Here is a 27,195-nt window from a genome sequence, read left to right as displayed (position 1 = left end):
TGGATAATTATTCAGAGAGATTCATTTAATCTTAGCTGTAACAGCAACAGTATCATTTAAATTGTCTGTCATCCATCAAGTTTTAGGAACAATGCAGCAGTACTGCAACAACTTTCACCTAGAATAAGCATGTTGGGTTTGATGGCTCTTAATTAAATAATTTCCCTAACCATGATCATTAATTACTCGCAACACACTACACTTATGGAATGTGATGTGTTGCAACCACTGCTGCTCAATTTCTATATTTGTGTGATGTAGGAGAATTCTTTATAAAATATAAAAAAATAGGGATTGAAGTAGAACATGTTTAATGGCATGCTCAACAACTGGATGGTCAGCTTTGCTCATGATAACAGTTTGGCAGTGGCTGTTTGTTCTGACGGACAATGAATTCATGATTATTCCCATATAAAATACTGTGCAGATGTTCCTGTATTGAGATATAATACGACTGATTTCATGGGGTATCCCTGTCTCTTGATGGGGAAGGATGTGCCTCTGATGGTATAATAATCATGTTGTTGCTTTTTGTGTGTGGAATAGGTCTTGCACCTGTATCTTTCACAAGGATACAATGTGTGACACAGGTTTAGGCATAAGTGCAGTATGCAGTGTGGGGATGGACCAGAACAGATGGGCAAGTACTATTCTCGGAAAGGTGGGAAGGGTCTAGGGAAAGCTGTTTCTCATTCCGGGGAACATTGAAAGGTAGTCAAAGTCATGGTGGAGGACTATGATATAAAATCCACTTGTTGGCCAACTGAGGCCGAGAACTATAAACAGAAGGTTGTGTCTGTTTGCATGGTGTGTCAGGCAAGGAATGAGTGAGCAAGAATAGCTGTCTCCGACAACTGGAGGCCAACAGAGCACATGGACTGCATGAAGCTGTAATGTCAGATGTCATGAAAAGTTATGAAAAGAAGACTTGCTGACTGTACTGAAATCAATGTCAACTCAAATCAATGCCATTTAGCTGATGATCATACTACAAAGACTAAGAAACTAAGTCAGTACTTACACAAAATACATATAAAATTAACAGCATGTAACTGAAGATAGTCACATTCATAACATACAAAACGTCAAACAAAAGCTGAAGGTGTCAGTAGTTAATAGTGATCGTGTTGGATCACAATATTTAAGGACAAACCAATGCTGCAGGAGATTTTGTTTGTTATGTTTAGTTATGGAAATCTTACAAACATACACATAATATAAATACAGCAGTTTGAAACCCTAAGCAGTCCATTTTGCCAATGTATTTATTAGCTAATTAAGTTATTAATTTTAGCTGTTAATAAAGATGCATGATTTTGAATATTGTGTAACCTATGTTAATTCTGAGAGCAGCATCAAAAGAGCTCAATAAGATGCAAAGTATAAGTGGGCAATGTTTACTTATATACAGGGTATAAAGGTTTAAGTGATGAATATGTGTGAGCTAAATATGCATTTTTTATATTACTTATAACCCAGCAGACATAGAATGATACTGAAGTTGGCAAATAACGAATGAGGAAAAGTGTTATCTATATATTAAAGATATTGTATGTTTGAATGGCGGGCCATTTTCTTGATATTTAGTGATTACTTTTAATCTTGGTCATTCGAGGACTGTCATAATTTGTTTCATGGTGAAATATTGTCGCAAATGAAGCTGAGTACACTGTGGTCTAGTGGTTACAACTGTGGTACAACTGTTGCATGGAGGATCGTCAGTTCAAAACTCACCTGCACTGTACAATTTTAATTTCTACATTCGGTTTGACTACATTCTAGAAGTATCCACAAATGTCAAGAGTCATTGTACTGGAATGTCCTGTAGCTGTATATATACTGTATGTGTTCTGGCCGGAGGCAGTTCGCTCTGTGCTCTTGGTATGTGCAAGTGCTGAATAAACCATCGTTAAGTGACGTTAGTGTTAGTCATTCATCTGATTGCACCTTCTTCTATGTGACATTATTCTGGTGGAGGCGATGGGTATTGGAACTTGTGATAGCGCATATTATCGATGACACGGTGGTTTCCATCATGCCACAACAGAGCAGCCATTTACATGGTGAGAAACCCGAGTTCGAGCCATATTCAACAGATCACAATCTACCAGCGACAGAAGAAGAAGAGGACGTTATGATGACAGCAACTGTGTGCCACCACATGAGACATTCTTCCGGGTTCTCTGGTGAAGATGGCCAAGATACAAACGAGTGGCTGAAGGTATATGAGCGTATAGCCAAATTTAACAAATGGGATGACACCGAGTGTTTGGCTAACGTATTTTTCGACTTGGATGGCACTGCTAAGCAATGGCATGAGAACAACTAGGAGAAGTTCACAAGCTGGGACGACGAAGATGAACAAGATGATGTCGGAGCAGGATGACATAGGTCACCATCACTAAAGCTAGCCGCTGGAGAGGATGCTCCCCAACATGCTGGTCAAGGTCTCCATCACCATTTCGAAGCTCCAGCCGATCACCTAGCTGCTGCAACCTCGAAAAGGGTGCGACCTTCCTTGGAGGTGAGGCCACCCAAGAGAAAAATCCTCCACCATTGATCACTACAAAAATGATAGGAAACTACATCGATATCATAATGGATGGCCAATCAGCCCAAACTCTTGTGGCCTCTGGAGTATCATATTCACTCATTTCAGAGAAGTACCGTCGCCAGTTGTAGAAAACCATATTCTTCGACAACAAAACATCTTTACTGAAGGCGGCTAATGGGAAACATGTAAACCTACAGGAAGATGTACCATTCATGTGAGAATAGGTGGCCATACACAGCCCTTAGAATTCATCATCTTACAAGAGTGTAGTCATGACATCATTTTTGGATCAGAGTTTTTGAAAGCTTCTCAGGCAATTATAGATTATGTTCACTCGAAGATTATGCTAGATGAGATGAGATACTGTGGACATGAAGATATGCATCCGAGTGTGTGGAGACTGTGTGCTGGATGAAGTGATCATTCCTGCAGTCAGTGCTAGAAAGGCAGCTGTCACATGTCATGCCATGCATCAACCCATGGATTTTGTAGTGGAATGTAAGAGAAGCACACCACTGAAGAATAACTTGGTCATCCCAGCCTCTGTTGTCTCGTTTAAGAATGGATTCAGTAAGTTGTGGATAGTTAACTGCCATCGAGAAGCGCAGATCCTTCCAAGATGCTTGTGCATAGCAAACACTGAGCCATTAATTGAAGAACAGCTGAGTGCCATAGAAACCTCCCATGCCGAGTCTGTGGGCGAAATTAGCACTGCCACTACAAGATCTCCTAGCTCGACTATCACCAGATCTCACTAAGGAGCAACAGAAGAAGCTACTTGCCTTTCTTCAAGAGTTCCCTGAATGTAGGTAATGCCATGTGGTTTGTGTAAAGCACCAGCAACTTCTGAACAGATGATGGATAATCTTTTACGTCACCTGAAGTGGACGATGTGTCTTTGTTATTTAGATGACAGTTTAGTGTTCTCAGAGACATTTGATGAACATATAAAAAGACTGAGGGCCCCTTTAAGTGTCTCCAACAAGCCAAACTGAAACTTAATCCAATAAAGTGTCTCTTTGGAGCAAAATAAATCAAAATACTTGGACACCTTGTGTCAAATGAAGGTGTGCAGCCAGACCCAGAAAGGTGAGACCTATAACAGAATTCCCTATTCCTAAAAGTATTAGACATGTGAGAAGCTTCCTCGGATTATGCTCTTATTACCATCATTTTATCAAAGACTTTTGTATCAAAGCCAGGCCACTCCAAGAGTTGTTAAAAGCTTATGCTAAATTTATCTGGGGTGATGCTCAACAAGATTCTTTCGATGTGCTGCAAAAAGCTCCTATGACTCACCCTGTACTTGATCTGTTTGATGAGAGAGCACCTACAGAACTACACACAGATGCCAGTGGGTATGGGATCGGTGCTGTTCTGGTGCAAATTTCGAATGGAAAAGAGAAGGTTATAGAATGTATTGCTGTGATCTGGGCCATGTGCAAATTTCGACAGTATCTCTATGGAAGGCCAATCATAGATGTTACAGACCATCATTCACTTTCTTGGCTAACAGGTCTTACAGATCCAACAGCACAACTCACCAGGTGGGCACTACGTCTTCAAGAGTAAGACATTACCATTGTGAACAAAGGTGGAAGAAAACACCAACATGCCGACTGTCTCTCAAGAAACCCTGTGCAAGACCATTAAGACTTTGATGAAGACAGTGACTGTTTCCCTCCAGGATCTCTCTGCTGAGCAGAAGAAGGACGCCAAGATATCTGAAATTATGCTTGCCTTAAATCGGTCAGAGGATGTTGCAAGAAAAACGTTGATCCGTTTGGAAAGAGGTGGCTGATTCCTAAACACATGTGCTTAGATACTCTACAGAAATTGCATGACATACCTGAGGCCAGACATTTAGGATTTATTAAGACCTATGATAGAATCCGAAAGAGATTTTTCTGGCCAGGTACATTTAGGAGTATCTGTCACTGTAGAGAGTGCGAGATGAGAAAGGCAGTTCCTCAGAAACCACCTGGCCAACTCATACCAATTCCACCAGCCGAAACGCTTTTCCAGCATGTTGGAATTGACCTTGTTGAATGATTTCCAATGTCTGCTAATGGCAATAGATGGATTATAGTTTGCACTGATTATCTGACATGCTATACCATTACAAAAGCCTTGAAAACAGCCAAAGCATCTGAAGTAGCCAAAGTCATCGTGGAAGACATTGTATTAAAAGATGGTGCCCCAAGGTCATTAATTACAGATCGAGGGAAAGTTTTTAAATTGAATCTTGTGACAGACATAAGCTGTCGGTCCAACATTACTCATCACATGACGACTGCCTACCATCTGCAAACTAATGGGCTTACTGAACGCCTTAATAACACCTTGGCCAACATGCTATCAATGTTCATCAATGTTGAGCAGAGCAACTGGGATGAGGTGCCTTTCGTGATGTTTGCCTACAACACTGCCAAACAAGACACCACAGGATTTACACCAATTTTCCTGGTGCATGGGCGTGAGGTGACTACGGTGATGGACACTGTGTTTCCGTTACATCCTGATGACATGGACGACGACTACATTGGCCAGATGTTAACCAGAGCTGAGGAAGCTCGGCAGTTATCTCGACTCCGCACGCTGCAGGCTCAAGAAAATGATCGCTGAAGGTACGACACGAGCCACCGCCCAGTTGTCTACGAGCCTGGTGACCTCGTCTGGATCTTCACTCTTGTTTGGAAGGTTAGTCTATCTGAGAAGCTCCTCAGGCGCTACTTTGGAACTTATAAGGTTGTAAGACAGTTGTGTGATGTTACTTATGAAGTTGAAGATTTCGACCCCAATGCAAGACTATGAAAGATTAGATATACAGTCCACGTCCTTCGAATGAAGCCCTACAAGGATCCTGCCACCCAGGGTAAATTCGAAGCTCCAGTGACAGGCAACAAGCGGAAAGGTGACAATGAGCATAGTGACAAAAGAAGTTCTAAGAAGATCACCGCCAGGCTGAGCATCGGTAGTCAGAGTATACAGGACCGATGACTCGATCCTGGACTAGGAGTACATAACACCTAACACCGAGATGCTGTTCTCTGAAGCAAGGATAATGTCGCAGAAGAAGCTGAGTAGCAACGTGATCTAGTGGTTATGATACTGAACTGTTGTATGGAGGGTCCTGAGTTTAAAACTCACCTGGACTGTACAATTTTAATTTCTATATTCAGTTCGAGTACATTCTAGAAGTATCCACAAATGTCCAGAATCATTGTACTGGAATGTTCTGTAGCTGTATATATACTGTATGTGTTCTGGCCGGAGGCAGTTCACTCCACGCTCTTATATGTGCAAGTGCTGAATAAACTTTTGTTAAGTGAAGTTATGTTTCATCAATCATCTAATTACACCTTCGTCTGACAATATGATTTGTGTCAGTTGGCGTAATGGGAGACAGCAGGTTGGCCAAACCAGTTTCATACTTGAACATTTTACAAAAAAGTCTCTTTGAACTTCACCTAGAAATTTAGGGACATTTGCTGTGATTTCAGTGACAGAATTTGGCCACCAGTGTATACACTCTGAGCAGTTATCAGGTCTTAGTGCTGTCTTTGGTGATCAACTGGCAAAGTTTATGCACTAGTGGACTGTGAGAAAGCTCAGTCTTTTGGAAGATCAGTTTGGGTTCTGGAGAAATGTAGGAGTAATTGAAGCAATATTTAAAAACTTTGAGGTTTCCTGGTGATATTGTAGTTCTGTCATAATAAGTAAAGGGCTTGGAGGAGCTGTTCAACAGAATTGCTAATTCTCGAAAAGAGAGTATAAGGTGAACATTAACAAAAGTAAAACAAGAGTAATGATGTGTAGTCACATTAAATCAGATGATGCTTGGTGATCAGATTAGGAAATGAGATATTAATGGCAGTAGATGAGTTTTACAATTTTAGAAGCAAATTAACTGATGACAGTCAAAGTAAAGAGGATATAGGAAGAGAAATTTGTCAACACTGAACATAAATGTAACTGTATATTTGGTGTCTGTAAGGAGGCTAACGAGCAGGGACACTACCAATAGTGTGTGACATAAGCTGACAATTTGGGTTTGACAGGAAGTATGCTAGGGTAGTCTGTGAGGTTATGGTGAACACCATGTCTGGGTAGCACAGTGGTCAGTGCATCTGCTTAGTAAGTAGGAGACCCGGTTGGAACCCTGGTCTGACACAAATTGTCAGTTTGCCCCCTTGATATTAACTGATGCCCACTAGTGGCTAATATCTTTAATTCTTTTGTGTTTAGATAAATTTAATTGTTAGGAAGCCTTTCCTGAAGTCATTTGTTTGGAGTTTAGCTTTTTACAGAACTGAAACAAGAACAAACAGTTCAGACAAGAAGAGAGTAGAAGCTTTTGAAATGATGTGTTACAGAATAATGCTATGGATCTGATGTGTACCATAGGTTGAATCGGGGAGGGAGGGGGATGGGGGAATGGAACAACATGACTAAAAGGTGGGGTGTATTGCATACATCCTGATTCATCAATGAACTGGTTATTTAGTAATGGAGGAGAGCATGGGTAGTACAAACTGTCGAGAGAGACAAAGGCTTTAAGACAGTAAGCAGGTTCAAATGAATGTAGGTTACAATAGTTATGCAGAGATGAAGAAACTTGCATAGGACAGCATAGTCTGGAGAGCTGCATAAAACTAGTTTTCAGACAGAAGGAAACAACAGCATACAGTGTTTCACGTGTATTAACTATTTCTCACTGAACCCCTGTGAGGTCACTATTTGTAAGTTTTAATTCTATGGATGCAAATAAATAATGGTTGATAATCTGTCCACATATTACTGTGTTGGTTACCATCACTGATTCTCCAGGACTATACCAACCACTAACACATGGTGTACAAGCTACAGTAATTTAGGGTGAAACATTTGCCCATTCGGCCTTACATGACTTCTAGTTGCTTTTATCTGCAGGAGATGTCTAAGTAACAGAGCAAGAGGGATAACCTTACAGATTTCAAATGGTATTGTGTTATAAGAGGATATATTCCTTTGAAGGTAGATGGGCAGCTGTGGTGGGCCCGAAGGGGAGGGGGGCAATAGTAGTGAAGCAGTTGAAATTGGAGAGCATGTGTGGATGTGGTACAGGAGATTAGTTTGTCATCTACATTTTATGAGTTAGTGCTTGCCTATGATGGCCACAGGGTAACCTTCAGAATTCTTGGCAAGGGATCTCGTTACAAGAGTTGCGCTGTCCAAAGTTTTCCACAGTATGTGAGAGAGGCATCTTAGTATAGAAGGGATGGCATCTGTTGAAGTAGAGGTATTGTCAGTGGTTCTAGGTTTTGTATGGATGGGGAAATTTTTGGGGAAATTGTGGTCAGCATTCAGGAATGTGGCATGGCTAACAGAGCAGATGTTAAAGCTGCGTGGGATTGTGAATAGTTTGTGTTGTCCCAGGGTCAACAAAATGAAGATACAGTCAATGAATCTAAAACAGACAAAGGATTTCTTGACTTTCAGAAGGCATTTGATACATTTTCACACAGTCTCTTACTAAACAAAACATGAGCTTACCAACTACTGGACTAGAATTATAACTGCATTCAGCGCTACCTACTACATTCAACTCTCCACAGTTACCTTAAATGGTATGAAATCAACATGTGTGAAACTGGCTTTGGGAATATGCCAAGGCATTGTTACAGGGCTGTTACATATACATAATTGTGTAGTAGATAACACTGGGAGCTCTGTGATGATATTCTCAGATGATGCTGTTTTCTAAAGGAAGGTTGCAACACCAAAAGACATGCAGATGATAAACAATGAATGTAAATAAATTCAACATGCTGCATACAAATAGGTGAACAAATCTTATATAATAGGTTACATTATTGGCAATAAATGACTAGCAACAGTAACAGCTATTGGAGCAATCTCGAGTGGAACGATTACATAAAACAAATTGTAGGAAAAACAAATGCCACAGTGAGATTTATTGGAAGAATCTTAAGAAAACATAATGATTCAAGAAAGAAATAGGATTACAAAACACTTGTTGGGCAGATTCTCAATCATTGCTCATCAGTCTGGGAACCTGAAAAAGTTGTTACTAGAAAATAAACAGAAGATCCACTTGTCATCATGGGATTATTTAATACATGTAAGAGTGTAATGGAAATGCTCATTCCACTTCAGTGCCAGACATTATCAGGTAGATGTCATGCATTATGGAGCAATTAATCATGGAAATGTGAAGAACGCACATTTCAGGAAAATTTGGACAACATATTAATTACCCTCCCATAGGTTTCATGATGAAACAAATCAGAGAAACTGTAACTCATACAGATGTTTGCCAACAGCCATTAACAAATGGAACAGGGAAGGGGGCAAATAATAGTATTACTAAAAAATTCCCCTGTTTGCACACAGTAAGTGGCTTGGAAAGTACAAATATGTGAGCTTTTGGCCAAAAGGCCTTGTTCTGAATTAGACAACGTACACACACACACATTCACGCAAATACAACCCACACATGCATGATCACAGTCCCTGGCTGCCGAGGCCAGACTGCAAGCAACAGCACATGATGGGAGAAGCAATCTGAGTGGTGGGGGCAGAGGAAGAGGCTGGTGCAGGGAGGGGGAGGAATAGAATGGTAGAGAGTTGGGGGATGGTTAAGTGCTGCTTGTGGGAGCATACAGGGACATGGTGGGTACAGCAACTAGATGCAGTCAGGAGGTTATATGGGAAGGGGGGAGTGGGCAGGAAGGGAGTGGAAAAGGAGAGAAGTAGAGGAGTGGAAAAGAGACTTTGGGTTTGTTGGTGGAATACTGCTGGAGTGGGAGTAAAGGGGATAGGTTGGTGAAGGACAGGGACTAACAAAGGTTAGGCAAGTGGGCCTACAGGAACATAGGATAAATTGCAGGTAGAGTTACAACCTGCACAGTACGGAAGAGTTGGTGTTGGTGGGAAGGATTCAGATGAAGCATGGTGTGAAGCAGGCACTAAAGTGCCTAATGTTGTGTTGGGTACCGTAACATGCTCAGTAACCTGTTAGTCAAGCTGTCTCTTGGCCATAGTTTGTCAGTGGCCATTCATGTGGACAGGCACCTAGTTGGTTGTCATGCCCACATAGAGCACAACACAGAGGTTGCAGCTTAGATCATACATCACATGACAGCTTTTACATGTAGCCCCTACCTTTGCTGGGATAGGTGATGGTTATAATTGGACTGGAGTATTTGGTGGGAAGACACAAGAAGACCTGTCCCATATATTCCCCCAACACCACTACTCCAGTCTGGTCATTTAGCATCACCTATCCCATCAAAGGCAGGGCTACGTGTGGAAGCAGCCATGTGAACTACAAGCTAAACTGCAACCACTGTGCTGCATCCTACATGGTCAAGACACCTAAGAAGCTGTCTGTCAGCATGTACGACCATATATGAATATAAATGATTAATGGAAAATCTCATATAAAGATGTGCAACAAATGCTAACAAAGAGATAGAGGGGCTGGCCAGTACTTACCTCAGCTCAGTACAGATCTTGTCCACAAACAGATCTCCCGAGCAATACATTCCTCCCCGTCCAACAACAATGTTCCTACCCCCAGACCACACAGAAGAATCCCCCTTGTCACCCAATATTATCCTGGCCTCGAATACATCAACAAATTACTCCGCCAGGGATATGACTTTCTCAAGTCAACCCCTGAAATGAGATCATCCCTTGACAAAAATCTCCCCACACCACCCAGAGTTGCCTTTCGTCGCCCCCCTAACCTCCGTAACATCCTTGTTAAACCCTACAATATTCCCAGACTACCTTCTCTACCCAGCGGTTCCTACCCCTGTAACCGACCCCACTGCAAAACCTGCCCCATGCATCCCCCGACAACCACCTACTCCAGCCCCGCTACTGGTAAAACATACACAATTCAAGGCAGGCCACGTGTGAAACTACACATGTCATTTATCAGCTGACATGCCTGCACTGCACAGCCTTTTACATCGGTATGACAACAACTGAACTGGCTGAGCGCATGAACGGACACAGACGAACTGTCCGCCTAGGAGATGTCCAATACCAAGTAGCGGAGCATGCTCTCCAGCATAATTCTAGGGACCTAGGAAGCTGCTACACCGTATGTGCCATTTGGCTTCTCCCACCCAACACCAGTCCCTCTGAACTGCGGAGATGGGAACTTGCACTCCAACACATCCTTTCATCCCGCCATCCCCCAGGACTGAACCTACGTTAAACAACCTCACTCCCATTTACTCTTCAGTCTTCTCCTGTTTCCCTTTCCTCTTTAGCCATTCACGCATCTATTCATCCTACATAGTTGTGTTTATCTTTATACTGTATACCTCTTTACTTCTGTATGCATCCTCTTTGGTTTGAAGCTGCACAGTACTTACAGTAGAATATCTTTGGCTTCCCTCTGACAACCATGCCTCCATCCTTGCTACCCTCCCTGTTTTCCTTTCCCTGTTGCTTCATAACCTGGGTTGTGAGTAACTGAATCCACTTTCCCTTCTTCCCTTTCTTTCCCCTCTCTCCTCCCTGATGAAGGAACATTTGTTCCGAAAGCTAGGAACGTAAATTTTCGGTTCTGTTTTTTGTGTATCTATCGGCTGTACTGAGCTGAGGTAAGTACGGGCCAGCCCCTCTATCTCTTTGTTAGCATATATGAATATATGCATATGAAGATGGCATCTGTTCTTTCGGACATGCCTGGGATCTCCCGCTTACATGGCAGATGCTCTATATGACTGAACCAATGGGTGGACAGACGATAGTGTGTCTGCCCGTGAGACCCACATTCCCAACTTATTGTCCATACACTACAGATGTAGTGCCCTTGCCTTCTATACTCGTTACTCACGGCAGTCAATCTACCAATTACCGTAATTGTTTGAGCAATTTGAGTGCATACAAACTGAAGAATATCATTGGCCGGTACGCCTTATCTATACGAAGATGGTATCTGTTCTTTTGAACATGTCTGAAAGAACAGATACCATTGGTGATATTGCAGCTCTCGAAGAATGAAATTAAAATGTAATTGCACAAACTTTTACAGGAATTGGTAGATTGACTGCCGCGAGTAACAAAACTAGTGGGGAAGGGCACTACATCTGTAGTGTGTGGATAGTAAGTTGGATTTCTGGGTCTCACAGTGAGCTTGCCAGGGATAAGTCCCTGTAGTCGCACTATCCTCTGTGTCCTTGGCGGCTCAGTCGGACAGAGCATCTGCCATGTAAGTGGGAGATCCCGGGTTTGAGTCCAGATCAGGGCACACAGTTTCAACTGTCCCCGTTGATATTCAAGCAGCTAATGGTCTCAATTTCACTGTGATTTTATTCACAAAAAACTGTGGCCAAGTGACAGCTGGACCACCCAGTTGCTGAGCATGTTGCCCAACACTATATTCTTCACCTCAGTGACTGCTTCACAGCTTTCACCATCTGGATCCTTCCTACCAACACCTCTTTTTCTGAGCTGTGTAGGTGGGAACCCTTCATGCAATATACCTACTCCCGTAACCCCCTGGCCTCAATCTTCATTAGACCATCTCCTTCACCAACTTATTCCACTTTCTGCTTCCATTCCAGCACCATGCAGCCTTCTATTCCATTAGCAGCCCCACAGTCTTTTTCCCCTCCTCTGCTTCTCCCCTGTTCCACTACAGCCCACCATCTCTTCCTGTCTAACCTCTCAACTCTACCAATCTGCCCTCGCATGTCTCTATCATGTCCTTTTGTGTGTGTGTGTGTGTGTGTGTGTGTGTGTGTGTGTGTGTGTGTGCGTGCACGTGTACATGTGCATGCGCGGTTGTCTACTTTAGAAGAAGGCCTTTTGGCTGTACGTTCATATGTTTGGCACTCTTTTTTTTGTGCCTGTCTGTGAGTCAACGTTTCCACTATATGGTTAGTAGCAATTTATCCTTTTCATAACATTGCCATTATGTCATCCTGAACTTTCCACTGATTTACATATGACAAAACCAATGAACGCGCTCAGATTTTATTGTGCATATTCTCATTGAAGAAGAAGTTGTTTGTAAGAATACTGCTGATAACATGTATAAGAAATGAGACAGTGGGTTTGGAGTAGGCAGGACATTAAGAGAGAGAGTGCTAGATGGTGGCAAGGGCACTGATAGGATGGATATGATGAAGTGTTGAAGTATATAATGAAAAGCAGGTAGCCAGTGGTAATGGGGCAGGGAAATTGAAGAGATGGTGAAGGAAGACACTGATGTCTTCAATATTCTAATTTCAATTGCGAATAAGGGATTAAGAGAGTTGGTCAAAAAGAGAAGATCACAAATTGCTGACCTAAAACTAAATTAGTCTCAAAACTTATTTGGTGAAATTCAGGTTACAATAATTGACTTTAACAGCTGAAGTGCCCTCAATGACTCATATTTGTAAATATCATTTGAGGGCTGTAATGATTTTTTGTCAGTTGTTGAATTTTTTTCTACTTTAACTGAATTTATAGCACAGTCAAGATACAGCTGCCAGGCAGTCTGAAATTGTCTGCAGCTGACACATTCCCAAGTATTTTTATTTAAATTTAAATTAAAGGTAATGGAAAAAGTATAAAACAGTTGATGATAGCTATGTGCATAATAGCTAAAATAAGCAACAACTTTAAAGTATCACTGTATGTAGGAAGCTTCAGAAGAAACCTTTGGAGGATAAGTGCTTACATATAGCGTAAGAACATGGTCACAAAACAGTACTAAAAAGCAGACACCCACTACTAAATTTTATTTTAAGCTCAGTTTCTTTTCTCCTACCCATGAGCCAAGTTTTGTCTTACAACAATCAGTATCAGCGTGAGTCTCTGCAGATGAAGCTTTAATGAAGATTCTAAGTTAATGAGTACAGTCTTGAATGGCTTTTATTTTATATTAAATAAATATTGTTGTATTAGCAAACACAGAAGCACTCACTTAGGGTTGCCCAGTACAGTTTGGACAGACCGCAACACAGATTCTTTGGTGATGTCCTTGAGGCAGAGCCGGAGGCCTATACCAGAAAAGTCTATCTTCGCAGCGTTGTGTGTCTGGTCTGAGAAGAAGGGGATGGCGATGAGTGGGATGGCTCGGTATGCAGCCTCGTTTATGCTCTGCAGTCCACCTTGCATTATGTACAGCTTCACATTTGGGTGTGCTGCAAATGGTGATAAACTGAGATGCAACTCATTCCATTCTATAGTAAAACCTTTATATAAAAACTATTTGGATGTGTTTTGTATAGAAGACAAAGAGGTTTACTTTTAAAGTTAATTTTAACTATGCTTTACTAGTAACTAAAATTATGTCATAGACATACAAATTCAGTTTTATTAAGTTTAAACTTCACATCTGGTTAATAATTTGTAGGTGGTCAGGGTACATCCATACAGACACACAAATTAAGCATACTCAGCCTGTAAATGATTCATTCTACAAAACTCTATAAAAATTATACAAATGATATGCAGAAATTGCAGTTATCTAACTAATTAACTCCAATGGCATAGCTCAGCCTTGAGGTGCAATTGTTTATCCCAAGAATGCTTTTGTTTCTTGCACTGTACTTCAGTCTGCTCTAAAATAAATACATTATTCAGTATATTACTACAAACCATCAGTCGAACATCCATTCAGCTAAATACCATGTGTGTTTAATAATGACTTCAACAAAACAGAAAAAATCCTGTAATGTTTGACCAAAGAATTAACAATACATATCTGTATTAGAACAATCTAATGTAATATATGGCCGGCCGGGGTGGCCGAGTGGTTCTAGGCGCTACAGTCTGGAACCGCGCGACCGCTACGGTCGCAGGTTCGAATCCTGCCTCGGGCATGGATGTGTGTGATATCCTTAGGTTGGTTAGGTTTAAGTAGTTCTAAGTTCTAGGGGACTAATGACCTTAGTAGTTAAGTCCCATAGTGCTCAGAGCCATTTGAACCATTTTTTTTTTTTTGTAATATATGTAGAGAATTTTATAATTCTTCCCACTCCACAACATATCTGCTATGGTCAGTGTTTTGAAAGAAAAAACAGTCTTTGTTGCAGCCAAGACTATTTTCTTTTGAAATTTATAGAGAATGTTATGAGATGTGTCAAACACGTCTAACATTTACGTCTTGCTGCAGGTTATACAAATGGAATATTCCAAACAGTTTCATTGGCTCATACAAGATTCCATGCAAACTGTTATTGAGTATGCCTTGCTACTCACCTGTTTGGGATCCTCATATCAGCCTGAAGAAGGACATGGAACTGTATAACAAAAGCCTGAAGAAGGACATGGAACTGTATAACAAATGTTTTATGGGTTGTATCTGGCTAGCTTTATGGATGTGCTATGAAGATTATCAGGAAACTTAAACAAGAATTGGTGGATGAAAGATGAAGTTCTTCTAATTATGAAAATGCTCTTAGAAAATTGCAGACAACTAGTCTTTCATATTCCTTGTGACACAGTACAACTGCTTACACCATTAGTCTTGTGTAATTTTGGAAACAACATTACAGAATGAGTGGAAGAACGCAGAAAATAATTTTTGCCTCATTTTACATGATAATAAATTGTCACCTATTCTGTTTTGCATATTGGGTGGGCATCTGAAGTCTGCAATTTTTAATTGATCGATTGACTGAGGAGGTTATGGGACTAAATGGTGGGGCCATCAGTTTCATGATTCCAAAGTTACTTGCAGAAGAGAGAGGGTCTGCTAAAAGTGGATGGATCCAGTCAGAGGAGTCAAACTATAAAATGAGGAATTTAAAGCACACACAGTAGAAGGAATAAAAGGGTAGGCCAACTCTAAAAACTGGAAAAAGGGATAAAACAGCAGTTTTTGTGTTGGCGAGTGGTCATGGATATCAGACAAAAAAAACATGAAGAGAGGCCCAACCACAACCACCCTTCCCCTGCTCCAAGAGTAAAGCAAAATCTGAAAATAAAAACTAGATCCATGGAGGAAACTGAGAACCAGTTCGTCTGCTAATATTATAGATAAGGAATCTGGAGGACTATACTTACTACGAAGAACCAAAAGAAGGGGACATTCCACCAATGCCTGTGATACTGTCAGTCTGGACTCACAACAACATTATGGGGGTATCTCATTACACAAGAAAAAACAGTGGGTGAGCCTGTTATGAGCAATGCATAGATGGCATAAGACAGTGGACTCCTTCCGAGACAAGTGGAAGGATGAGTGTCAAACGTGGGCATAGCCCTCTTAGCCTCTCCTCACCTGTGGTCTTCTTCCCTTCCCGTGGGCCCACTGATCTCACTGAGTGGAAGACTGCATCAGGGGGTTGGGGGTTTACCAGCTCTCCCTTGAATTATACCCTCTCTAGTTGGGGACAGCAGTCAATATAACAGGGCATTGGCCATCCCACTGGAGTTGGCAACCCAACTATTTGAGCATGTGCCCAGCCAAGTGGCCCAGCTGAGGGTCTTGTAGAAGCCACAGCACACGCCTGCCTGGAGTTCAACTGCACTTTCGCTATATGTCAGGCCTTGGTGTCCACTGTTGCCGACAACACCAGATGGCCCCAAATGCAGGGATCAACACAGACTCCACACTGGCGAGATGAACTTAGGAGGACGCCCTGTCTCTCACGTGGGTGGAGGCCAAACTGTTCCTGAAGAGGGACACCCAGTTTGTCTTCGTCCACCAAGAGCTTCTTCGTACCTTTCCCGACAGGACACTCAATGCCATTAAGGGACAGAGATGTAAGCCTGCCCCCAGACAGCATATGCAGGAGTTTCTGTTCATCCTGAGGGAAAGGAGCGACCGGCATCCAGCCTGAGCCCAAAGAGGTTGCCGCCATTGGATGGGAGAGTGGGTGAGAGGACAGCATGACACCACCAGACATACCGCCGCAAGCTGCCATTCACGATGTGGCCATCTGGGATCACCTCATGAGGTTTCCCACATCCACACAGCGTTTCTCAGCCCTGACACATGGCCTTTGCCACTTTTGGCTCTAAGGAAGAGGAGATTCGTAAGAAGATGCAACGCCCATCACCAAAGCAGCAGCAGATGCCTCAGCAGAGCAGAAGTGGTGCTGGTGGGAGTTCGCTCACACCTTGGAGGCCTTCCAGTGAACCTGCATGTACTGTGTGTGGTACTCTTGGATGGCACCTTCCTAAAGCCACCACCTGATATCCCCGGCCTGCACAGCTACTGGGCTAACCTCTTCATGTAGCAGCCAGCATCCACTGCTGGTGACATCAGTGACCGCCTCCTGCTGCACTTGCTGCATGTGGACTTCGAGTGCCTGTGGAGAGAGATTACAGCTGAAGAGTTCGCAATCTCCCTGCTGCCCGGGAGTTTGGTATAAGGTCCAGATAGCTTAACTCCCGCCAAGCTGCACTGCTGCCTGCTGCATGATGTGGTGGTAAAATAGGTGAATCTCGTGCTCCTTGCAAGAGCTCTCCCTAGCTGCCTCCTCCGTGTCCAGACCACCTTATTCTCCATAATGGCTGCACCAGCATCACCCACTGACTTTCATCCCATCACTGTATGTTCGGTGCTGGCTAGTACTTCTCACAAGGTTCTGGCCTTGCGCCTGATGCATCTGTGTGGTGTGGAGGAATGCCATTTGGCATTCATCTCTTGGGATGGAATACTGGATAACACTTTCATCTTGGACCAAGCTCTCATCAACACAGTCTGCTCCTGCCATTCTGTCTTTGTTGCATCTCTCAATGTGTCCAAGGACATTCGATTCATTAGCCCTTGTGCACGTCCTCCTGCCATGCCTGCATCATGGCTGGCCCTCAGTCGCATGTGGATGAGAGCCCTGAAAGAAGTGAATACCATGGTTGCAAGCTGCCATCAGGAGATGGTTCCACCTCCCAGTGGACACTCCTCTTGGCTACTTTCACGCCCCTGTGGCCCGGGGCTTCTTGGCATCCCATCTGCCTGCTGGATGGGTCCTATCCTCCGGTGATCCTGACTCCTGATGCTGCAGAAGATGGGGCCAGCTGTGGGTGGCACAGGCCTGGGCGAGGTACAGCATGAGGTCACAGCGCTTGAGTGGCACTTGATGTAGGAAGGCCACCTCCTGAAGATGTCGAAGCAGGTTGGGGAGATGCGGTCATTTCGCCTGCATGTCGCCTTCGATGGATCGTCCCTCTCAGAGGCTGCTACCATCTGGGTATAGCACCAGTTGGTCCCCAACACCAGTCAACTCCTGTCTGAGTGTGTCTATATCAACGCCATCCATGCCCACATAAACGCCTTGCCCTCCAAGGTGTGGCATATTCGCTGGTGGATGGCTGACACCCAATGTTGTGCAAGCTGCAGAGCCATCGAGACCACAAACCGTGTCATCCAGGCTTGCAGACAAACGAACAGCGAGCTGCAGAGCCATCGAGACCACAAACCATGTCATCCGAGCTTGCAGACGAACACGCAGGTTGTGTGTGAAACAAAATGATGCGGTCATGAAGTATCTCACATGTGAACTCATGCAAATGGGCTTTGATTTCTCAGTGGAGCTCCTCCTTCATACACCAGAGGGGCTACATAAGCCAGACATCATCGTGGTCAAAGGCAGTCAAGCCCTCATAGTCTACACCCAGATAGTCAGTGACCACCTGGTGCCACAGTGGGAATGTGAGGAAGTGGACTACATAAACCAGACATCATCGCGGTCAGAGACAGCCAAGCCCACATAGTCAACAACCAGATAGTCGGCGACCAAGTGGTGCCACAGTGGGAAGGTGATGAAGTACAACATGCTGTCCATCCTGCATGCCGTCCTTGAACTGTGTCCTGTCATCATGGAAGCGATTCTTACATTGGCAACATTGAACTGAAGGGGAACAGAGTCCCCACAATCTGCAAGAGACCTCTTTCAGCTTGGCTTCGAAATGTGGGAGCTGGCAGTCATCTCCTCCTGCGTGTTCTGCATCCTACAAAATCTTTGAGAGTATGATGGCACAGTGCCCGATGCCCAGAGTTGGCAGTGGGCAGAGTGCTGAACTCTTATGCCTTGACTCCTGGGGAGTCTCTTCTTTCACAGGAGCGTCTAAATTGTTTTCTTTAATGTATTTGTAACTTAATTTATTTTCTGTCTGTTTTTAAATAACATACAAGGTGTGCGCTCAAAGTAAGCTCCCACTACAGAGATGGTACTGGTGCCGTACAAAATCCTAATGTCCGTATATATATTATAAAAAAAGAGATGCTGTGACTTACCAAATGGGAAAGCGCTGGTAGATAGACACAATAAAAAATAAAAAACACACAAATATCAAGCTTTCGCAACCCACGGTTGCTTCATCAGGAAAGAGGGAAGCAGAGGGAAAGATGAAAGGATGTGGGTTTTTAAGGGGAGGGTAAGGAGTCATTCCAATCCCGGGAGCGGAAAGACTTACCTTAGGGGGAAAAAGGACAGGTATACACTCGCACACACACACACATATCCATCCACACATATACAGACACAAGCAGACATATTTAAAGACCTTGTGTCTGTATATGTGTGGATGGATATGTGTGTGTGTGCGAGTGTATACCTGTCCTTTTTCCCCCTAAGGTAAGTCTTTCCGCTCCCGGGATTGGAATGACTCCCTACCCTCTCCCTTAAAACCCACATCCTTTCATCTTTCCTTCTCCTTCCCTCTTTCCTGATGAAGCAACCTTAGACCTTAGGTTGCGAAAGCTTGGAATTTGTGTGTGTGTTTGTGTGTTTTTAGTGTGTCTATCTACCAACACTTTCTCGTTTGGTAAGTTACAGCATATTTGTTTTTTATATATATTTTTCCCATGTGGAATTATATATATACACTCCTGGAAATTGAAATAAGAACACCGTGAATTCATTGTCCCAGGAAGGGGAAACTTTATTGACACATTCCTGGGGCCAGATACATCACATGATCACACTGACAGAACCACAGGCACATAGACACAGGCAACAGAGCATGCACAATGTCGGCACTAGTACAGTGTATATCCACCTTTCGCAGCAATGCAGGCTGCTATTCTCCCATGGAGACGATCGTAGAGATGCTGGATGTAGTCCTGTGGAACGGCTTGCCATGCCATTTCCACCTGGCGCCTCAGTTGGACCAGCGTTCGTGCTGGACGTGCAGACCGCGTGAGACGACGCTTCATCCAGTCCCAAACATGCTCAATGGGGGACAGATCCGGAAATCTTGCTGGCCAGGGTAGTTGACTTACACCTTCTAGAGCACGTTGGGTGGCACGGGATACATGCGGACGTGCATTGTCCTGTTGGAACAGCAAGTTCCCTTGCCGGTCTAGGAATGGTAGAACGATGGGTTCGACGACGGTTTGGATGTACCGTGCACTATTCAGTGTCCCCTTGACGATCACCAGTGGTGTACGGCCAGTGTAGGAGATCGCTCCCCACACCATGATGCCGGGTGTTGGCCCTGTGTGCCTCGGTAGTATGCAGTCCTGATTGTGGCGCTCACCTGCACGGCGCCAAACGCACACGACCATCATTGGCACCAAGGCAGAAGCGACTCTCATCGCTGAAGACGACACGTCTCCATTCGTCCCTCCATTCACGCCTGTCGCGACACCACTGGAGGCGGGCTGCATGATGTTGGGGCGTGAGCGGAAGACGGCCTAACGGTGTGCGGGACCGTAGCCCAGCTTCATGGAGACGGTTGCGAATGGTCCTCGCCGATACCCCAGGAGCAACAGTGTCCCTAATTTGCTGGGAAGTGGCGGTGCGGTCCCCTACGGCACTGCGTAGGATTCTACGGTCTTGGCGTGCATCCATGCGTCGCTGCGGTCCGGTCCCAGGTCAACGGGCACGTGCACCTTCCGCCGACCACTGGCGACAACATCGATGTACTGTGGAGACCTCACGCCCCACGTGTTGAGCAATTCGGCGGTACGTCCACCCGGCCTCCCGCATGCCCACTATACGCCCTCGCTCAAAGTCCGTCAACTGCACATACGGTTCACGTCCACGCTGTCGCGGCATGCTACCAGTGTTAAAGACTGCGATGGAGCTCCGTATGCCACGGCAAACTGGCTGACACTGACGGCGGCGGTGCACAAATGCTGCGCAGCTAGCGCCATTCGACGGCCAACACCGCGGTTCCTGGTGTGTCCGCTGTGCCGTGCGTGTGATCATTGCTTGTACAGCCCTCTCGCAGTGTCCGGAGCAAGTATGGTGGGTCTGACACACCGGAAACAGACAGTTCAATTAGACATTGCAAACAGTGACTGCTGGGGTCATTTGCACTCTAACCACTATTGCTTCCAGGCTGGTACAAGGAGCAGACCACTACAGATGCTATCCCAGGGCTGGCACAATTCTGGCAGAATGCCTCATAACCACAAAATGTTGGCGAGTGGTGATCACAGAAGTGCATTTCTTAAAGAACAAGACAGAATGCAGAATAATATAAACCAAATTGTTGTATTTCCAATAGGTGACAATAATATCTATTGCAGTTCCACTGGAGCATTGTGTGGTGAGAGTCCAGATTAGACATATAGAAGCCAAGGGGACATCATGTCACTTGGTCAGTGGTCATCACCGATACGGATGGGGTGACATCCTTAAATAAGATGTCAGACTCAAGTTGCGATGGGGGAGATGGCACCTCTGGAGACACTGGAGGAGGGCCTCATCTTGGGACTTTAGTTTCTTCTGCTTCTCTTTGGAGGTGGAGGAGGGAGGACACAGAGGGAGAACAGGCTTCTGCAAGATCCAGAAACAAAAGGCAAAGGAGAACGGGTGGCCTTGGGGCATACTGATGATGCATCTCATGGTCTAGTTGTAGTAGTAGGCTTCTGGCCTGAGCAATCCCATGGGAAGGTGTCCTGGGGGCAGCCCCATGACCAGTAGGTGCTGAGCAATGGTGGCATTTCTTTGGACAGGGAGGGGGAGTGGCTCCTGTTGGGGAGGGCATGGGAACTGCAGGAGAGGGAATGGGGCTGGGCAATGAAGAGGTAGGAGGGGGAAAAATGTAACAGAGGTAAAAGTTGCAGAAAGTGACACTGGATGGGGTTGGTCATATTTTTGGCAAGCATCAGCATAAGATAGGCAATCCATGGGCTTGTACTCTTTGATCTTCTTTTCTCTGTTGTAAGCTGGGCAATCTGGTAAGTAAGGAGAATAGTGGTCATGATAATTAACACACACAGGTGGTGGAACACAGGGGCTTTCATCATGGGGCAGGTGTTTACAGTCACCACACAGTGTCTGCCTTACAGTGGGGAGACATATTCCCAAAACACAAGCACTAAAATCACCTCATGGGTGGTGGAACATATGGCTTGATGTCACATCTGTAGCACATAACCTTGACCTTCTCTGGGAGGGCACCTCCCTCAAAAGCTAGAAGGAAGGCATCAATATTTGTGCGGTTGTCTTTATGACCCTTCTGCACATGTCAAAGAAAATGAATGCCGCATCGCTCCAGATTAACTTGGAGTTTCTTATCAGTTTTCAGGGTGAGGTCCCTATGAAAAATAACTCCTTGGACCATATTCAGAGACTGGTGAGGCATAATAGACACTGGGACATTGCCAAGATGATCACAAGCATGAAGAGCTGCAGATTGAGGAGCAGAAGCAGCTCTGATCAACAGGGAGCCTCACCGCACCTTACTGAGAGTCTTCACTTCACCAAACTTTTCCTTGAGATTCTCCCCAAAAAAACAATGACTTTGTGGTGGTGAATGTGTCCCCGTCCATCCTAGTACAGATAAGGTAGTGTTTCATCTCAAAACAGTGAGCCTGGCGCTTCTCCCAAGGTGTAGCCAGGGAAGCTTGATATGCTACATGCACAAGCATCTGCCCTGATAACACCCACTCTGATCAGGGGCTCTCCCCATGCCCCATGGGCACCACCCAGCAACAGCAAGGCCAGGATTCAAATGCTCCATGAAGACAAGCAACCACTCATTGGCATACATTGGGAGGGAAAGCTCAGGCATCAGTAGTGTGATCCCTATGTTGTCAGGGGGCTCAGCTAGATGAGTAAATAACAGCTTGAGCTCCACCACATGGACTGGCTACGTGTGCTGGTGACCTAGTGGGGTGGAGAGGTGCTACAGTGGGGAAGGAAGAGGGGGTGAGGAATCCAAGTTGCAGGTGGTACATGCTAGGGAGAAAGTTCTTCCCCAGATGGCTCACAATAAAAACAGAAAATTTTTAAGTGGATGTCAAACCCCAATTGTGGACCTGAACGCCAAAATGGATGAAAGAGAACAGGCAGGTGGAACAAAATTGCAAACAGTACACAGAACTTGGAGGATAGCCATGTCCACATAAATCAGAGAGGAACGAGGGGCAGTGGAGAAGGAGTGAGGATAGGGAGTGAGGGGCATGGTGAAGGAAATGCAGCCAGGGAAGGAAGAATGGGCAGCAATAGCTCAGAGCTCCATGTGCACCAGGCACAAACTCACAAAAAAAACTGCAGGCCCCTTAGGGCGGTGCAATTTTTAGCAACACCTGGACACTTAATGTCTCATCTAGTAATGAATGTAATGTACACATCTGCATTTGATAGACACTAATGATAACAAGCATGTGAGGTGGCACAATGGTTAAGCAACTAGATGTATATTTGAGAGATATAGAGCTAAATTTCCTGTCTGATGATAAACATGTAGCTTTTCAATGTTTTCCCTATGCTCTATGTTTACAATGTTAAGTTAAGCCAAAAGTAAAGCTACAAATCCCTTAATCCAAAATAATTTCACAAATCTTTCAGTTTAGATATGTTAGAGGGCCTTAAGGAAAACCTTCTGAAAATTTCATCTATTATACATATAGTCTAGCATCTCTGAATACATTTTTACTGCATTATCTGAAGACCTGATCTATTCCTTGTCTAATAAAGCACAGGTGCTGAAGTTCATAATCCTATGCAGAGCCCCATCTTCTGCAAAACTATGCACTTTGTTATCCTGCCCTGACAACTTTTTGTTGTCTGTTTTATATCACATGGTTAACACATTCATTTGTCTTTTGAGTCCGGCTGTGAATGTATTTCTTTAGTAGATTAATATCTGCAAGGTTCAGAATATCAGTTTTATTTCATCCATTATGGCATGTGGCAAATGATGAGGGTGATTATATTGTTATTTAGTTACCTTGCCTCTACTATACTTGCACCAACTATCTGCTCCTTTTGGGAATAGCTCATGTTGGAGATGCTCATTGCTTGAAGCTGTGTCAAAAGACTGTTCTGCTCATTAATTCTGTCTGATTGCTAGACCATAGAACTTCTGAGTAGGATGTACAACAGTGTCTACTAGCTTTGAGCAATCAAAGCCTTGTCCTAATGTTCACACTGTTCCCATAGGACATTAGTTTCTCTGAATGCCTTTGAGTCACCATCTCCAAGATAATTTATGTATGTAATGTTGTACAACTTTTCTGAGTGTTGATAAATACTTACTACACCAGCAACTTCAATACCCCACTAGAACCATAATATTTTGCTATGCACTCTTCTTTATGTTTAGTTTTCATTTTATCCTTGCATATGCAATCCTTGGAAAGTATTGCCATATCTGCTAGCTTGCCAGTGTCCACTTTGTATTTGTTATAGCACCATTCAGAGATGTATGGCCTGTATTCTGTCAGCTCACATAAAAAACTATGGATAAGTCCCCATTATTATTTTCAACAACAGCTTCATCAACAGCAGCTTTCACATCTTCAACAGCAGAACCTATTGCAATGATGTGTTTGTAAAATTTTGAGGGTGATGCACAGGGAGTTTCATCACACTACATAACAGCACCTGCAGCCATGCTCTTACCTATAGATCATAATCCATAAATCAGTCTAATGTTTATATCATATAGTTTACCTGCATCTGCAGTAATGTATGAGAAACTGAAAAAAAAATAACACTGTGTTAGCAATAATTGCACATAAACTCCAATTCAAAAGCAAGTTCTACATGTGTGTGTGTTTTCAGTGAAGCACCAAATTTTCCACATTGTTTGCAGCACACGTTGTTCTTCAAAACATCTGATGATAAAGACACATTAATTATCTCATACTCTGTAGTTCCAGCATTTAGTTTTTTATATTGTTCTTCAATTCCAGCTAGTTTTCATTCTGAAGTACTTTTGGTGTAATGGCAGCAGCATCACTCAATATATCACTACCATTGTAGAATTCACATGCTATGGACATCCAATAAGAAAGCTGTCAGTGAATCAGACAAATTCTGAGTGCTGTTTAGTTTCTCGTACCAATGTTCAAAGTTTTTAAATACCTTCAGACTAGGTCTTGGCATGCTGAAGGGAAGAAAATTCAGTGACTTCACTAAATATGACTTTCACAACAAGTGCGTGGATTTACACACAAAGGAAACAAATCAAATGGCACAAAACTGATTGTCAATAGTCTTGCAGTTTAGCCAACAGAAAAGATAAGTCTCTTGTGCTCAATTATATCTATGGCAAGGCAAGCTATGTCAGGCACGTCTTGTCTCTCATAAACACAGTGTGGACCATCGTGTATCACAATGTTTAAGAAATAATTTAAAATACTTCTATGCATTCCATGTCAATATTTGATACATAGTTTTAAACATGAGACCCAAAATATTTGAAAAATGCATTTTCCCAAAAATCGATTTTACTCCATTCAAGGAAATGGCAGGATTATAGCATCATGTGACAGCTGAAAGCTTTGCTGCATCCATGATACCTGTTCTTAGATACAATTCCTTGTGAAATCCACTTCAGTCAGCAGGTTCTGTACATCAAGTCTCCCCACTGATTTTGCTGTAACTGCAGCACATGATATGCACCTTCTGCATTGCTTTACTTATCCTTAGTTCTCTGTACACGTGAGTATGTCATGGAAGAAATGCTGCAATGCTGAAGGAAACTTTCCTTTTTTGCTTTTGATGTCTTCTGTCTTTGGAAATCTTGTGTATCTTCCTTCTCACATCCCTAAATCCTTTCACTTCTTCTAATGAACTTTTCCAAAATTCATCAAACTTCTGAGTGGTTTGATGTGGCCTGCTGTGAATTCATCTCATGCTAACATTTTCATCCCACGGTAGTATTTGCACTGTATGTACTCAGTTACTTGTTGGCTGTATTACAATGTCTTCCCCAGAGTTTTTACCCTCATCAGTTCCCTCTATGGAAGTTATTCTCTTGTGTCTTAACGTGTCACATTATCCCCTCCTTTTTTTCATGTCAGTGTTTGTCACACATTCTTCATCCCATTGATTTTGCAGAGAACTACCTCATTTCTTACCAGTCCACCTAATTTTCCACATCCTTCAATGGTGTCACATATCAAATGCTTCAGTTCTCTTCTTCTCCAGTTTTCCCACAATCCATGATTTATTATCATACAGTTCTGTGCTCCAAACATGCAGTCTTAGAAATTTCTTCCTCATATTAAGACCAGTGTTTGGTACTAGACTTCTCTTTGACCAGAAATATCTTCTTTGCATTTGATAGACTGCTTTTTATGTCCTCTTGCTGCGTTTGAATCATGTTATTTTGCTTCCAAGGTACCATGATTACTTCATCTTCTTTCTGGTCTCCAGTTTTGACATTAAGTTTATCACTAATATCATTTCTATTACTCCTCATTACTTTTGTCTTTCTTCTGTTTGCCCTTAGTCCATAATCAATACTGATTAGGTTGATTGCTCCTCTCGCCAGATCCTGTAATTCTTTACTTCACTGAGGACATCAATGTCATCACCAAATCTCATTGTTGAAATTCATTTATGCTAAACTTAAGTCCCGCTCTCGAAACTTTCTTTTATTTCCATCATCCATGATCAAAAAGGCCCTTGTACTTGGCAGGAGTCATGGTAGAGGCATTTCACAATTATTACAAGAACCCCCAGGTAAAAACTATCAAGTTACTGGCTTAATCAAGCCAAATGCTGCTGGACTCAGTTATGTTACAAATGATATAGGCTCCTTAGGGAAGGATCTTGATATACAAGACCATGTAATAATAATAATAATAATAATAATAATAGGTGGTGCTGGGAATAGTTCAGGTCCCAACCACAAATAAAGAGTTGAATGTGATATATCTAACATTGCTTGGAGAAAAACACACACCAATGTGAAGATAGTTTGACTCTTCCAGTATTTTGATAGGCCGGATATGAAACATTCCATGAAATGTGTCAATGAGGAGCTCAGTGGAACTTTGTGGAAACCAGACCAGTCACACACTGAAATGAAACACGTAATACCGATAAGCCAGCATCATAACACCTACAATGGGTTGCATTTAAATAGAGCAGGGAAAAAGTTTACAGATATTATCACCAATAGTATTACAGACAAGGAAGACAGCATCCACTCAAATCAGATACTTTCTAACATTCACTGTGGATATTTTCTAGGATAAAAGAAAAGGAAAGACACAATGTAAAAGTGGTTCTAGATGATAATAATCTTGCAGATACCAAAGGAAGCAGCAAAGACTCTGATAATCATTATTGCTTAAAACTATTCCACTAGACCTCCCCCATGAACCATGGACCTTGCTGTTGGTGGGGAGCCTTGTGTGCCTCAGTGATACCAATAGCCATACCGTAAGTACAATTATCGGGAGAAACAAAATTGGTGTTCTACAGAATGGAGCATGGAATGTCAGATCCCTTAATCAGATAGGTAGGTTAGAAAATTTA

At 43.2% G+C, this 27,195-nt stretch overlaps 1 protein-coding gene across 1 annotated transcript in view; it reads right to left on the bottom strand.

Annotated features, from left to right (window-relative positions):
* Window positions 1-27,195, bottom strand: part of LOC126199149 (UDP-glucosyltransferase 2-like) — a 136,672-nt gene that overhangs the window by 3,624 nt on the left and 105,853 nt on the right. Inside the window, exon 6 of the mRNA XM_049935905.1 lies at window positions 13,494-13,713. Within this exon, the coding sequence (XP_049791862.1) occupies window positions 13,494-13,713 (220 nt within the window). The remainder of the gene's footprint in view (window positions 1-13,493; window positions 13,714-27,195) is intronic.

Source organism: Schistocerca nitens, chromosome 8 (assembly GCF_023898315.1).
Source record: "Schistocerca nitens isolate TAMUIC-IGC-003100 chromosome 8, iqSchNite1.1, whole genome shotgun sequence".
Classification (NCBI taxonomy): Eukaryota; Metazoa; Arthropoda; class Insecta; order Orthoptera; family Acrididae; genus Schistocerca; species Schistocerca nitens.
The sequence above is the reverse complement of the archived record's forward strand: the minus strand, read 5'-3'. Positions and strand labels throughout refer to the sequence as shown.